At 52.9% G+C, this 15,836-nt stretch overlaps 3 protein-coding genes across 3 annotated transcripts; 2 read left to right on the forward strand and 1 right to left on the reverse strand.

Annotated features, from left to right (window-relative positions):
* Positions 1-1,160: 1,160 nt before the first annotated feature.
* On the forward strand, positions 1,161-3,472 carry HD553DRAFT_365033 (uncharacterized protein; the record flags this gene model as incomplete). Its single annotated transcript, XM_046184064.1, has 3 exons — positions 1,161-1,803; positions 2,009-2,166; positions 2,371-3,472. 3 exons carry the CDS (start codon positions 1,161-1,163, stop codon positions 3,262-3,264), a joined length of 1,695 nt encoding a protein of 564 aa, XP_046039157.1. The 3' UTR covers positions 3,265-3,472.
* A 44-nt stretch (positions 3,473-3,516) lies between these two features.
* Positions 3,517-4,172, reverse strand: HD553DRAFT_339323 (uncharacterized protein; the record flags this gene model as incomplete). Its single annotated transcript, XM_046182429.1, has 4 exons — positions 3,517-3,563; positions 3,856-3,939; positions 4,021-4,078; positions 4,149-4,172. The coding sequence occupies 4 exons, from the start codon at positions 4,170-4,172 to the stop codon at positions 3,517-3,519; spliced, it is 213 nt and encodes a 70-aa protein (XP_046039158.1).
* Positions 4,173-4,464: 292 nt separating this feature from the next.
* HD553DRAFT_155668 (ubiquitin-conjugating enzyme/RWD-like protein) lies at positions 4,465-6,154 on the forward strand. Its single transcript, XM_046176783.1, has 7 exons — positions 4,465-4,583; positions 4,722-4,855; positions 4,984-5,022; positions 5,181-5,260; positions 5,437-5,551; positions 5,654-5,706; positions 5,785-6,154. The coding sequence occupies exons 2-7, from the start codon at positions 4,851-4,853 to the stop codon at positions 6,105-6,107; spliced, it is 615 nt and encodes a 204-aa protein (XP_046039159.1). The 5' UTR covers positions 4,465-4,583; positions 4,722-4,850; the 3' UTR covers positions 6,108-6,154.
* Positions 6,155-15,836: the final 9,682 nt, after the last annotated feature.

Genomic DNA, 15,836 nt, shown 5'->3' on the forward strand with positions numbered 1-15,836 from the left:
GAAAGAGTCCGTTGCATGATCGATCGCGGGCATCTACGACGTGATGCAGAACATGAAGGCAGAAAGTTGGAGTGGTGGCAGGATCAGCTCCTCCAGCATCTGCGCTGGACGAGATCTGACATTCGGAGGGGATTCGCACAAAGACATTACCTACAGACACTCTGGACATCCAATAGGGTTAGCCGTCGTCGCTACCCCCCGGACGGTTTGGAGGATGGCTTGCGGCTCGAGTGGCGAGACGGAAAAGGGAGACTCGATCAGGACACAAAAGTCTTGTTCCTCGTCATCGATACAATTCACGCCTCAACGGACACAAGGGTTGCGAAGGACTTGAAAGGGGGCGAATGGTCCGTAGGTGATCTCGACAGCCTGGAGGCCTTGTTGCGTAACAGCTCTCGAGGATGGTTCCAGAATTTGGTATCCGCCATCTCCGGTATGTCAGCTCCCGAAAGCATAAATACGACACACACCAACAGTACGGACAGCAAGTCGAACACCGACTTAGTGACCGTCGACTCAAAACCTGCTGGCGATGTACTGTCAAAAGCACCGACTATGCCTACACAAACCGACGACGGCCCTTGGGACGGGCCTCAGTTCGCCTCGACGATCTCGTCTCTCATATATTAGCGTCCAAGCGAACTATACATGCATGTAACCGGCGTTGTAGGCTCCTTTGATGTATGGTCTTTGAGCCATGCAGAGCGTTTGTACTTGTATTCTGAAGTCGGCAATTCGCTTCCGAGCAGTCCGAAGCCGTCTGTTTTCTCAGTGGCATCGATGACCCGTTCCCAGTATGGCGTACATATTGGCCCTGGCTTTTGACAGCAATCGGAACGGGACAACCCCCAATCTGTCGATAAGGTTGGCGGCCTGGCGACCTGATCGTATGACGAAAACGATAGTCAAACTCTATCCCCAGTCTTGCTTTCGCACGCACCATTCATGCGATGTTGTTTCATCCCTCGCGCGAAAAGGATCCACCCGATCACGTGCGATCACGGCTAATCTCCCCAGCGGTCTCTCGTCCCTGCTTTTCCTTGAGGCAATGAAGTATCCATAAAGAGCTTCCAGATTGATGGTGTATTGCCAGAAACTTGAGACGAGTAAGAAGATGCTTCTCCACGGTCTCCTACGTCACGACTGGATCAAAGTTCATCATGAATAGATTCTTCAAGAAAGTCAACGACGAACTCGCAAAGCAAAGGGCACAGCGTAAGGAAGATACCCCGTACTATATGGATTCACAACAGATCAAGGATTACCAAAGCATACTCCACGTACAAACCAGGACTTTGTTCAATCTCATGGCGGCGGAGATCCGTCAAGAGCCGGATCCTGTGGTGCAAGAGAAGATAAGGTCCGGGATGAAAGCTTCTAAACGCTATCTGAAAGATCATCATTTCGACGACATGAAGGCACTTCTGTTGAAAGAAGTGGAATCAGCTTACAAGAGGAAACATCCTCGCTCTACTTTACACCCCCGGTTTCACGAGGATTTCACAGCCGATTGGGTCCGGAAGTCGGCGGAGGGCGAGACTCCGGTCAAATGGGCGTTTGAAGTGACCACGCCGATGATATACAAGTGCGGTCTATGGGAGCCCCGATCCCGCCAATTTATCCCTATCGCGAGCAAAGACATCCCCGGTGCTACTTGCTCTAGTTACGAAGGCTCGCTCGGAGTTCCGCTGCTCGAAATCGAGACCTTACCCAAGGAGCCGACCGCCAGGGACGACACGCACTCAGTCTCAGATAGAAAATCGACCGTTGCGACGATGAACAGCTCTGTTGGTCTCGGTTCTCGTGACTAGTCGGAAGTTGAGACCGACGCTCCTCCTGAGTACACCAAACTCGCGGGGAAGTCGGCAGATTCACAAAACTCATCGAATTTGCAAAGCGGGATGTTTGAACCAGTGCCCAAAGACGCTTGGACGGACAGTGGCACAACGGACCTCAAGGGATGACCGCCTCCATACGTTCCCTGACCCAATATCAGGCCTTCCTGTAGGCTGTCATTGTATGTGCTTCTCCTTGTACTACTGCTGCCGAGCTCCTGTTGTCTACACGGCTGTTTGCGATAGCGAACCAAATTCTCATGTCCGACGCAAGTCGTACGTATTCCCCGCCTTCAATGCTGGTGCAGCATCGCGATCAGCTGACGTAATGGTCAGTCTGAAGGTCAAATGACGGCAAGGTGCGAATTTGATTATGATGAGGTAGTCTACGAACGGATCATGCGACAGAATAGTATCGCAATGGGAAGCTCAGTCGGTTCGTATATCGTGATATCGCGCCATATCAGCGTTCCAGTCAGCTGACTAAGAAGCACGGTCATCTCACCAGCTGACTGGAGACCGGTCGGCTGACTAGCGAAAATGTTGCGAGATGTCAAGCTACCCTAACCCACGTTTACCTCGTACGTATTGGAGCAGAGGAAAAGGAAGCAATTGCGACAATCAGAGATTGGGTCATGGGACGACGGCGCTCCTGGGAAGCAAACAAAGGAAGATCCAAGGCCTCAACTTCTCTAATCAACGATTTTCAATCATCTGCCTAACTATAAGAGGCGCCATTGCGAGCATTTTAGTTCTTTCGAAGCGTATGACAAAGCCTACCCTCTTCCCAATTTGTCGCAAGTTCGATCGCAAAGTTTACCGCAGTCCCAATCGCTGCATTTCTGGACTGAACATGTCTTCATCGCTGCTCTCAAACATCGTTGGCTCCGTCTTCACAACATCCGGCTCGCGTGATTTCGACAAGTTCAGAGATATCGCGATTGGCTGCCTTTGGCACATGTGTTTCAGCATCCGGGACAAGGTCGATACGTTCCGCGACAGGCCGTCCAAGCTGAAGTGGCTGATGGCCAGATCTTTCGAAGGAGATTTCGAAGCCGAGGAGAAAGCGGTGCTGGAACAGATCAAGAAAGTGGCCAAGAAAAAAGGTCTACATCTGCCCGACGACTTCAGTCCTGACATCGATATCAGGTGGTGGCCACGTGGACCAGTTTTTAAGGAGAACGAGCATGATGACTGTGAGATTGAAATCATCCTCGAATCCAACGACTCTACGTGTGGATTCTTTCCGAACTGGAAGAAGAATGAGGAACATGCAATCAAGCAAAGATTTACACTCTTCTCGTTCGGATTGGCTGACGCAGATTCAGCTAAGGATCCATCCTTCACCGCAACTGAACCTTCAATCGAACGGGATACCCTCAAGAGCTTCGAGACTTACGAGTCGAGGAGAGGTACTTCTATCGTCTGAAACTCTCGCAGACGTTCTGTAGCTGTGCATCTGATTCCCCCTTGTACCACATCCATTCTGGCATTCTTTCTTGTGCCACCTCTGCCGAGTCCTTGTAAAGCCTTTACTGTAGATCGAGCGTCCTGTCCGTTATCGAATAGAAATCCCCATGTTCAACGTAGATCGTACATCACTTTCCCAACTTCACCATCGTTCCAACCCTTCCGTCCCAGATTCCTTTCCCCGATCCGCGACGCTTCTCATCGTTCTCCTCTATGGGTCTTCGAACCCGGTGGTAGGCTGACGTGCTCGGTTAGGCACTGTGGTTGCCGGTTGGATGTCAGGTTGTGGGTTTCAAGCCATCAAGGCCGATAGCGTAGAGTGTGTTATTGTCGAAATATAGGGTGGGGAAGGGGCATCCGAGGGATAAGAAGTTGATGTTGAGAGAAGGCGTGAAGGAATTCGGTAAAGTATGATCGAACGAATTGATTGCGAGTCCATTTCCAGCGTAGATCCAGCAGACGGGCAGAAACGCAAGAGGCGACAAGGAATAGAAGATCGGATAGTCAGCTACTGTATCGATGACTATCATCGGCAGCTGGCGTTACTAACGAGGGAACGTCGTCGGGATCCTCTCTGAAGGCTTCCATCCCATCGATTTCCGGATAGGCGGTACGGTCAAGGCCATCACGGGTCCTACAAAATCGCCCAGCCATTTAACTGTCTGGTTCAGTCTCATAGCACATCAAAAACGTTGATCCAAAGGCGGGATCTCACCGACGGCACCGAGTCCGAAAGACCAGAAGATGACGGGCTGCTCGTGAGCCATTCGTTGCTGCCGGATCCACTAATCATGTCAGCTTGCAAGCTAACGGAGCTGTAACACGAGATATGGACCGGCCTACCAGATACCTGTAGACTCCCGACATGATTGCTATGTACCGACAAGTGAGCTTAGAGATCTGGCTTATGCTGCTCCGAGACTGTACCCATTCGACGTTGACAATTACAGGTACATGAATGCGGTCAACGGTCGAGGTCACATACTATCAACTTAATTCAATTACCAAATATACTGACGTGTCATTTTGAAACTACTGCTAATTCGGATGACGTTTCTTCGGAATCAAATTCGCTTCCGTGATTGACCTTGTCCCTCGACCTCGGATTGATAGGGCGGTGAGTGCAGTCAGAGAGGGTCATCAAGCAGCAACCGCTACGTGCTAGATACAAGCAAAGTATCACAGCTCTTCAACATACCCTAGCTTCTATCTCATACCTTTGACCTCGGAACGAAACTCTCGCATCTCTGCCCCGCGATCGACACCCGACCATACAAGGTGGGTCGTGATCGGCACTCCCACCCGTACTCCGTCAGCCGCGAGCCGGTACCGGCCGTACTGTACTGACACATCCGATGTACCCCTGCACCCTTTGCCATTCGCCGCATGACGTCTCTGACGCTCAAAGGACTTTAGCTACCAGTTACTAGATACCGGGGAGATAGTCATCTGGACTACGTTATAATCTTCAGCTCAAGAGTATCCTCGGTCAAGCACTATTACAGCAACTTTACCCAAGCTAATCATCTTCAGCTACATCTCATCATGAGGTAGGCCTGATATCCCAGTTCTGATCACCACTTATGAGAGCTGATCAGGATCGTATCATCCTACCTCTTCACCACTGTCTCTGTGCTGATATAATCGGATGATATCTCCTCTCGCCACCTCCGCACAGCTCTCCGAAACGAAGGACCGATACGGACGTGATGAAGCTGTAGGTACTTTCGCCTCTTGCCCCTATCATCTCGCGACATATCGTCCACCTTGCGCAGCCAGCGGAAGGCTCGTGCCCGATTAGCTCAACCGTATCGAATATGCACGCAGTAGCTGATGATTTCTGCATCTTTTCGTTACGTTTGGGGGGCGTCCCAGGTTGATGTCCGATTACGACGTCAATCTCGTCAACGATAGCATGTCCGAGTTCTTTGTCAAGTTTCACGGGCCCAGCGAAAGTGAGTCCTCTCCGTCTCCGTCTTAGCTTTACAATCTGCATATCCATCCCTTCCACCGCATCGACAACTGACGATTTCCTATTCCTCTTCCTCGTCTCCTTCCCTCTTCTTCCCGCCATCGTCGTTTTCACCACCAAAACCATCATTACTCCCGCCTCTCTTGTCAACACAAACAGCTCCGTTCGAAACCGGCTGCTGGAAAATCCACGTAGAACTCCCCGCTCAGTATCCGTACAAGTCGCCCTCGATCGGGTTCATGAACAGGATCTTTCACCCGAACATTGATGAGATGTAAGTCCACTTGTATAGGGGAAGTGATAGGACACTAGAGGAGAGGTTCCGGAGAGAATTGAGGCTGACACGATGTTTGGCGCAATGTGCACGTGGGAGCAGAAGCGGGTCGGTCTGTCTGGATGTGATCAACCAGACCTGGTCCCCGATGTACGGTAAGTCGGCATATCTATCCTTCTCGCGCCTCATCCACTACCCGACTAATACTCTTGACAAACAACCCACTATATCAGAGCTGGTCAACATCTTTGAAATCTTCCTTCCCCAGCTCCTCCGATACCCAAACCCCTCGGACCCCCTCAACGGAGAGGCTGCCGCTCTGCTCATGCGGTCCCCCGACCAGTACAACACCCGGGTCAAGGAGTACGTCAAGAAGTATGCTTCGCAGGAAGCAGCAGAGAAGGCCGGTGATAAGAAGGAAGACGGCAAGGAGAAGACGGGCACGGCCGGGAAAGATGGGGATGATGACAGCGACGAGGATGAGGACGACGGAGAGATGAGCGACATGGGAGATATGGGATCGGACGAAGAGGTCGCTGGGGATTTGGACCTCTAGTTGGAACGACCTTTTCGCTGGCCCTCCTCCGCACCTCGTCGTTTGATTGCTCGCTCTTCATCTCGCCTCGACTCGACTCCCGTTGTACAGCCTTTCATGACACCCCGCATCTTCTGGGCTTCGCGTCTATCCCAATTCCAGGACCGCCTCTGCCGCCTTCAATCCAGCCACTCGAGCTACCGAGGATCCGCTCTCGGACACACCTCGACAAACCGGTATACCAGTAACGAAGGATCGCATTCTCTCTCATCATTCTCCCAGACCGACTCGACTTGGCTTGTAACATCAGACCCCGCCTGAATGTGTAGTATCGAATGATAATAGCATAAATGGTTCGTTTCACCTATCTACCTGTGCGTATATATGGTCGTATGGATCTTCCTATTCTTTTTCGTTGTTGATCGTGTCTAGTTCTCGTAAATCATGGGTATGTCGTAAGTGAAGGTTGGATGTAAGGAAGGGATGGAATCAGGATGAGAGGGTTCAAGGTGGTTCGTAAAGCGGGCTCAGATTGTTCAGTCCGTATATTTCTCATTCCGAGTTATTTATGGTTGATCTGATAGTTCGGCAGTTCGGCTGCGCTAATCCAGATGGACTTGGGCGGTGAGGACTACACTGCCTGCTCACAAGACGGGTGTAAGTTTTTGACGGAATGCAAAAGTAGCGGGACATACTAGTTATACCAGTAGCCTTCGACTGTTTTCTCACGCGCACTGGCTGACCCGATTGCGGACCATAGTCTCCGCCTTCGGACGTCGTCGACCAGGTTAGGATCGAACCAAGGATCCAACTCGTGTAGAAAGTAGGTGCGCGCGTGTGTGTAATCAAGGATTACCGGGATTATTTCTCCAGGATTACTGGGATTATTTCCCCAGGATTACTGGGGACTGGGGTGATGCTTAGTCAGCATCACCTAAGCTGGGACCTCACCCCGGTGATGAAAATCTCGGACAACTAAATCATCAATATACACCACTTGACTGTTAGATCTCAAGCAATATCTTGAGTTCTAACAGGTCAGTACCTTTGTATTGACTGATAGCACATGCCATTGATAAAGCAATATCTTGAGTTCTAACAGGTTATGAGCCCAGCTGTTGACCCGTCTTCTCTACATGTCAACTTCTAATCAGCCACGTCGACAGATCGACCTAGAACTTGAGATAGACCAGTCAGATAGACATCTTCTGCTACACCGGATAACAGGAAGACCACCCCTTCCCTAGACATTAGTAAACCGATCATCTCCATTACCTCACTGTCCTTCACCATCATGTCCGACGACGAGATCACCACCAAAGGACCCAAGGTCATTGTCCTTGCCCGAGCCGGGGTCAACTATGTCGAATGGCTGGAGTCCATTCGAGACCTCTTGGCCATCAAACGCCTGCTTCCTTATGTGAAGTATGATGCCAAGGGTGAGCCGGTCAAGCAGAGACCGGTTCTTCCGGAAAAGGGGGACATCACCGAGAAGATGACAGAGGCTGCTGAAGACTACGACCTCAAATGTGCCCAGGCTCTGGGTTACATCCGGCCTTCGCTTGGGGTCAACAAGCGATCGATCCAGGGGATTGATCACCCGGCCAAGGCCATGTACAAGATCAAGGAGATCCACTCCAAGACCACCTCGTTCGATGTCCAGATCCTGATCGACGAGTTCGCCAACCTCCGGCCCATTGGAGACGACTTTGAGGGGTACATGGCGAGGTTGGATACGGTGGTTGAGGGTCTGGAGGCCAACGGGCTACAAAGGGAGGATGTGGAGATCATGGCCCAATGGTCTAAGTGTCTCCGATCCTACCCGGAGGGACACCCTTACTTCAAGGCTGGAGAGTTCCTTCAGTCGAACATCACCATGGGGGTCGATGTCAAGAAGGAGTCGGTCGAGAGGATGATTCTGGCCGCCTACCGTGACATTGCCAACAAGGAGATTGCCGAGAAGGATGAGGAGAAGGCCTTCCAGGCAATGGCAGCCAAATTTGGTTATGCCAAGATTGGGACCACCGGAGTTGGATTCGGGACCGGTGGTGTTGGGAGGCGGACCTTTGGGACCGGGACCGGGACCGGGACCGACACCAGGACCTGCAGGTGTTGCGGGCAGAGGGGGCATATCGCCAGGGAGTGTCCTCAAGCCGAACCCAATGGGTGCCACTCCTGTGGCAAGGCGGGACATCGGGCTCCCACCTGCCCTCACCCGGACATGGTTGCCTACAGGCAGAGGCACGGAGGAGGAGGATCGGGACCGGGATTTAGAGGTGGTGAAAGGGCCGCTGCCGCTGTATCTTCTTTTGATGCCGCTATGCAATCCATGACCCTCTATCAACGTCAGCCCGATCAAGCCTTGAACATAACTGAGAAGGCTTACTCACTTGCGACTAGGAAGATGACAACCCTGATCGATTCGGGTTGTTCAAGACACATGTTTGGGATGAAGAGGTTCTTTGACCTATCTCCAAACTACCGGAAAATGACGGCACCTGTCATGGTTGGAAACGGACAGGTGATCTATGCTGAGGGGATGGGCGACATCTTCTTGACCATCGAGGTTGGAGGAAAGAAGGCAGAGCTACATCTTGCAAACTGCCTGTATGTTCCCAAACTCAGTTCGAACCTGATCTCGATCTCACAGCTGGACAAAGCCGGATCGGACATCATGTTCACGGAAGGCAAGGCGATCTTGAGGAAGAACAACAAGATGACCTTGATCGGCAAGATGTTGGATACCAACCTGTACGAGGTCAATGCAAAGTCTCCGACATTACCTAAGATGGATTCAGCCAACACGGCATCGATCTCAGGACTGGGGAATATCTGGCATCAACGGCTGGGACATCTGGGTGGGAACTCGATACGGAATCTTAAGGATTTGGTGGATGGGTTTGACCAGACGTCTGTCCCACACCAGTGTGAGAGCTGCATTCTGGGAAAGATGACAAGAGCTCGATTCCCGGACAGCTCATCACGGTCAACAGAACCACTCCAGCTGATCACCTTCGATCTTGCTGGGCCTTTTGATGAGGCTATCGGAGGAGCCAAGTACTTCATGATCATGGTCGATGATTACTCCAAATACTACCACGTCGAACTCCTCAGGACCAAGTCAGAGGCAACCCGATGGTTGAAACAGGTTCTGACTCAATGGGAAAACCAGTTGAGTCGATCAGTCAAGGTTCTTCGGTCCGATGGTGGGGGAGAATTTGACAACAGAGCGATCAGCCAGTTCTGTGAAGAGAAGGGGATCCGAGCTCAGATGACTACAGCTCGAACACCAGAACAGAATGGGGCAGCAGAGAGAGCTGTCCGGACCATCAAAGAGGGTACTCGGACTCTCTTGATCGATTCCGGTCTCAGTAACAAGTACTGGGGTGCTGCTGCAAAGAACTTTGCATATGTCAGGAACCGGACCCGGACCGCAAAGACAGGAGAGAAGACACCGATAGAACTCTTCACTGGAAAGAGACCATCGGTCAGTCATCTGAGGTATTATAGGCGTCACGTGACGCGCGACCTACGGTGCGCGTCGCCTCGGGGTCTCGTTCGGAGACCCCCTCGGAGACCCTCTCGGAGACCTTTTAGGAGATGTTCTCGTAGACGTCTAACTAGTACCTTGTAGTAGTTAGACATCCGTTATTACATTACTATGCCTACCGTTACCTTTCCCCAGTCCCGCGACCTTATTACCTCAAGACCCGGCAGGTCGGCTGCCAGGCCTTATAGAATAACGGATCACCAAAGGACCCCGGCTGGGAACGTGAAAGGGGGTAGCGATGGGATCCCGCTGCACATTGGTGCTAGCGGTAACCCTAGTGGTCCGGAGAGCCACCTCACTCTGGTAGGAGTGTTCTACCCGCAGGGGATTCCTGTGCAGGCAGTGATGATGGTAGATTCGGGGGCCACGGGTATGTTCATGGATCGGACGTTCGCGAGGATCCATAACTTTGATGTGATAGACCTAGAGAACCCTAGGACCGTCACGGTCATCGACGGAAGAGAGATAGTGGGTGGTCAGATCACCCAGAAGGCACATGCTATTGTGCGGACAGGATTGCACCAAGAGAAGGCGGAGTTCTTCTTGACGGATTTGTGTGGGTACGCGGCGGTCCTCGGGATTACATGGTTACGACACCATAGCCCACACATCCAGTGGGATACAAATACAGTCACCTTCGCGGACGACTGTTTGAAGAAAGGATGCGTCAAGAAGGTAGAGGTAGTATGCTCCCCCGACGAGGTGGAGATAGAAACGCGGAATATCGATCCGCTGTCGAGAATGAAGGAGCCGATCACGGAGAATCTCGTGGTGGCTCAAATGCAGATGACGAGGGAGGATGAGGAGCGGGCCCGCAGGCCGGACCTGTGGGACTGGGACGTCAAGCCCACCGACTCGATTCAAAACGAACTCGATCCTCCCGAGTACATGGAGAAGTTGCGGGACGTTGTGCCGAAGAAGTACCATGAGTACCTCGGAGCGTTCTCCAAGACGAAGGCAGATTCGCTGCCTCCGAAGCGCTCGATCGATCATGCGATCGAGCTGAAGCCTGGAACAACTCCCACGTATGGGAAGTTGTACAACCATTCGCAGAAGGAGACGGACGCTCTCAAGGCGTGGTTGGCGGAGAACCAGGCGAAAGGGTTTATTCGACCCTCGAAATCCTCGTGTTCGAGTCCGGTACTGTTCGTACCGAAGAAAGGGGGCGAATTGAGGCTGTGTATTGATTACCGCCGCCTCAACGAAATTACCGAGAAGGACAGGACCCCCCTGCCGCTTATCTCGGAGACCTTAGATCGCCTACGGGGATCGAAGGTATATACGAAGATGGACCTGAGGGGAGCGTACAACCTCCTGAGGGTCAAAGAAGGGGATGTTTGGAAGACCGCGTTCACGACACGCTATGGTCTGTTCGAATGCCTCGTCATGCCATTTGGTTTGACAAACGCGCCGGCGACGTTCCAGCGCTGGATGAATCAGGTCTTCCAGGACATGTTAGACGTGTGTGTGGTCGTCTACTTAGACGACATATTGATTTACTCCGCCGATCAGGAGACACACGACGAGCACGTACGGGAAGTGCTGAGGAGGCTACAGGCGAATGGCCTGTACGCAAAGGCAGAGAAGTGTGAGTTCGACACGACGGCGACGGAGTTCTTGGGGTATGATATTGCCCCTACGGGGGTCAGCATGAACCCGTCGAAGGTGAAGTCGGTGTTGGAGTGGGCGGCGCCTCGAAATATTCGAGGCCTGCAGTCGTTCTTGGGGTTCGCGAATTACTATCGCCGGTTCATACAGAACTACTCCAAGAAGATTCAAGGCATGACGGCCTTGACAAAGAAAGGGGTGAAGTACCACTGGCCGGAGACAGCGGATGCTGCCTTCAAGGAGTTGAAGAAGGCGTTCACCGAGGCGCCCATCCTCGCTCACTACGACGAGGAGCGCCAGGTGGTACTGGAGACGGACGCATCGTCAGGTGCGATGGGAGCGGTGATGTCGCAGGTAGGGGACGACGGGAAACTACATCCCGTGGCGTTCATGTCGAAGAGCCTTACGCCGGCTCAACGAAACTACGACGTACACGATCGCGAGCTGCTCGCCATCGTGTACTGCTGCCAGATATGGCGGCATTACCTGGACGGGAAGTTCCCGGTGAGGATCCTTACGGATCACAAGAACCTGGAGTACTTCAAGAAGGACAAGATGTTGTCCCACCGGCAAGCGAGATGGTCTCAGTTGCTGAACCAAATCTCGTACACGTTGGAGTACAAGCCGGGGACAGAGAACGGGAAGGCTGACGCGCTCAGCAGGAGAGAGGAGTTGATGGAGGAGACGGAGCCCAAGCAGGCAGAGACCCTGTTGCGCCCCGTTAATGCAGACGCGCTGGTGGTCAGCGCAGCGACGGTACAACCCCCGTTGCGGTTGTGCGGAACGATCCCCGTCATAGGGGATTGGTTCTTGAAAGCGTTGATCCCTGCGGGACAGGAAGATCCGGTCGCGAGAGACCTGATCAAGGGCGTCAGGGAGGGAACCTTGACGAATAGTCGGTACAGTCTGAGCCCGGGAGGCGCGCTCATGTACGACGGGCTGGTGTACGTTCCCGATGCGGGAAGCTTGAAGACGGAGCTCTTGAAGAGGCTCCATGATGGGAAGACCGCCGGACACTACGGGCGGGACAAGACGGAGGACCTGGTGAGTAGAGATTTCTACTGGCCGGGTATGAAGGCGTGGATTAGCCAGTACGTGGCTAGTTGCGACAAGTGCCAGAGGAATCGGAGGCCGAGGGCCAAACCAGTCGGTGAGCTGGCTCCCCTGAAAGCGGAGACGGAGCCCTACCAGTCGATCACGTGGGACCATATCACGGACCTACCTGAGTCGAGGGGTTCAAACGCGATCCTGGTGATCGTCGACCGCTTCAGCAAGCGGGCACATTTCGTGCCTTGTCGGAAGGACAACGACGCCAAGGTGTTGGCACAGATGTTCCTGCAGGAGTGGGTACGACTGCACGGGTTTCCCCGGCAGATCATCTCGGACAGGGGAACGCTGTTCACGTCAAGATTTTGGAGGGAGTTCTGTGAGTTGTCCGGTGTCGAGCCTAGTTATTCGACCGCCTTCCATCCCCAGACGGATGGTCAGACGGAGCGCAGTAATTCGACGCTCGAACAGTACCTGCGGACGTACGTCAATTACCAGCAGGACGACTGGACCGATTTGTTGCCCATGGCGGAGTTCGCCTACAACAATTCGAAGCACTCGGCGATCGGCATGTCGCCGTTCATGGCATCGGAAGGGCGGGAGCACGCCGTTGAACTCCCCATGCCTATCGCCAAAGATTCGGCTGTGGAGTCGATACAGGAGTACAGAGAGCGGATGAACAACATCTGGGAGTCTGTTAATGTCGCGCTGAGACAGGCCAGGGAGGATATGGCGAAGTACGCGAATCGGAAGCGTACGGCGGTACCGGATGAGGGGTACAATGTTGGCGACATGGTGATGTTGTCGTCGGCTCACGTCAATACCGTGAGGCCGAACAAGAAGTTGGAGTGGAAGACCTACGGCCCGTTCAAGATCACGGAGGTCGTAGGAGAAGGTCGCATGGCGCGACGTTTGGAATTGACACCGGGGATGCGTAGAATCCACCCGGTGTTTCATGTCTCGCTGCTCATCCCGTACAAGCCGAACGAGCTCCCTGGGAGAGCAGTGGACCCACCCCCTGAGCCAGAGGTGCTGGACACCGGGGATTTGGGGTGGGTGGTATCGGAAATCGTACACTCTAAGGAGTTGCGTTCAACGCGCGCCGGGCGTAGGACCCAGTACTACGTGCGCTTCGAGGGGTACGGGGACGAGCACAACGAGTGGGTTAGCCCCTCGGATTTCCACCACAACGACACGCTGGTGCTGGAATTCCATAAGCGACACCCTGAGTTGCCGGTACCGGGCCGCCAAGAGTACGGCGATGCTTGATGCGTTCGGAGCTCGCATCTAGGAGGGGGATCCTATTATAGGCGTCACGTGACGCGCGACCTACGGTGCGCGTCGCCTCGGGGTCTCGTTCGGAGACCCCCTCGGAGACCCTCTCGGAGACCTTTTAGGAGATGTTCTCGTAGACGTCTAACTAGTACCTTGTAGTAGTTAGACATCCGTTATTACATTACTATGCCTACCGTTACCTTTCCCCAGTCCCGCGACCTTATTACCTCAAGACCCGGCAGGTCGGCTGCCAGGCCTTATATGAGGGTGTTTGGATGTGTCGCTTACATGCACATACCAAAAGAAGACCGGGTTGGTCAGATCTGGAAACCGAAGGCAAAGCGGTGCATCTTCCTTGGATATGGAGAGGAAGAGTTGAAGGCCAAGAAAGCTTGGACACTCTTCGATCCCTATGCTCTCAAGAAACATGTGACGGTACATGTCAAATTCTGTGAAGACCAGAGATGGGCCGATCAAAAGACCAACATCACAAAAGGAGACATCTTCTTCCAGGACATCTCACCTGCAATCGGGGAAGCCGAACTGACTATCGGGGAAGCTGGACCGAGGATCGATGAAGCTGAACCAAGGATCAATGAAGCTGAACCAGAGATCCTGGATCCTCGACCGGAGATTGGAGAAGCTCAACCAGAGATTGGGGAAGCTGAGCGAGAGATGGGGGAAGTTGAGCGAGAGATCGGGGAAGCCGAACCTCAAATAGGGGAAGCCCCAGTTCAGCCAGCAGGACCGATACCACTGCCGCCAAGTAGGATTTCAGTACCGGTGGACCAACAAAGCACTCGGAAGAAAGGAACTGGTATCTGGAAGAACTATGAGTATGTTCCAGTACCAGCTCAAGGATCGGGGATTCCACAGGTCTTACCGGATGGTGCAAGACGATCCCGACAAGCTCCAAAGAGATTCCAGGATCATGCGGCCATTGCACACGGACCCAAGCTTGAAGACATAATGGATCAAGCTTTCTTGACATCGGCTGAGATGGATCCTGCCGATCCCATCTATCTGGATGCGAAGCTGGATGAGATGGCATCGATGGCCAAGAACCAGGTCTGGACCCTGGTCCCAAGGCAGACCGGACAACCAAAGCCGATCTCAGTCCGATGGGTCTGTACCATGAAAGACCTACCCGATGGTACTCAAAAGCCAAAGGCCAGACTGGTTGCTCGGGGCTACACCCAGAAAGCTGGGATCGACTATCAAGAGATCTTTGCCCCAGTTGTCAAACTGGAATCCATTCGGTACATCATCGCTCGAGCATGCCAGAGACAAATGGTTCTGTCACAAGGTGACGTCAAGACCGCCTTCCTCTCCAGCAGCATGGAAGGAGAGATGGTCTACATTGAACAGCCTGAGGGATTCAAGGAACCCGGGAAGGAGGACCATATCTGCCTATTGAACAGAGCAATTTATGGTCTCCATCAATCCCCTCGTCTATTTTACCGACACATCAGAAAGATCCTGGGTGGATTTGGGTTCTCATCGATCTCAGCAGATCAGTCGGTGTTTGTCAAGGACACTCTGGAGGGAAAGGTGCTACTTGGTCTATATGTGGATGATGCACTGGTAGCCGGAGACACCAACAGCTTGGTCCAGGAAACCAAAGCCTTGCTCAACACCAGGTTTGAGATGAAGTGGACGGATGATCCCAAGGTGTTACTGGGGATCGAGATCGAACAGGACCGGGAGAAGGGAACCATCACCCTATCTCAAAAGAAGTTTGCTCGGGAGATCCTGGAACAGTTCAATATGATTGACTGTCACCCCGTCAAGACTCCAGTGGAAGAGGTCATCAGCGCATTCCCACCTGAAGATCGACCACCACCTGATACCAGGTTTCCTTTCCGGGAGTTCATCGGAAAGGCGAATTATCTAGCTCGGGGGACACGACCGGATCTCTCCTTTGCAATCTCACACCTTGCATCATTCTGTTCGACCTACCAGGAGACACACTGGAAAGCGTGTGAGCGGGTAATGAAGTACCTTCAGGGCACCATCGATGCCAGTCTTGTCTATCACCGAGACGGCAATCAGAAAATTGCTGGGTACTCGGATGCCGAGTATGCCGGAGACAAGGGAGATCGGAAATCTGTTGGGGCATATGTGTTCACATTGGCCAATGGACCGGTATCATGGCAGAGCAAGAAACAGACCACAGTAGCCTGGTCTAGCACGGAGGCCGAGTACATCGCTCTCGGCTCAGCAGGGAAAGAAGCGGTCTGGCTCTCGATCATGGATCAGGAACTAGGATT

The sequence above is a fragment of the Filobasidium floriforme genome, assembly GCF_021052385.1.
Source record: "Filobasidium floriforme strain CBS 6241 chromosome Unknown HD553scaffold_3, whole genome shotgun sequence".
NCBI lineage: Eukaryota > Fungi > Basidiomycota > Tremellomycetes > Filobasidiales > Filobasidiaceae > Filobasidium > Filobasidium floriforme.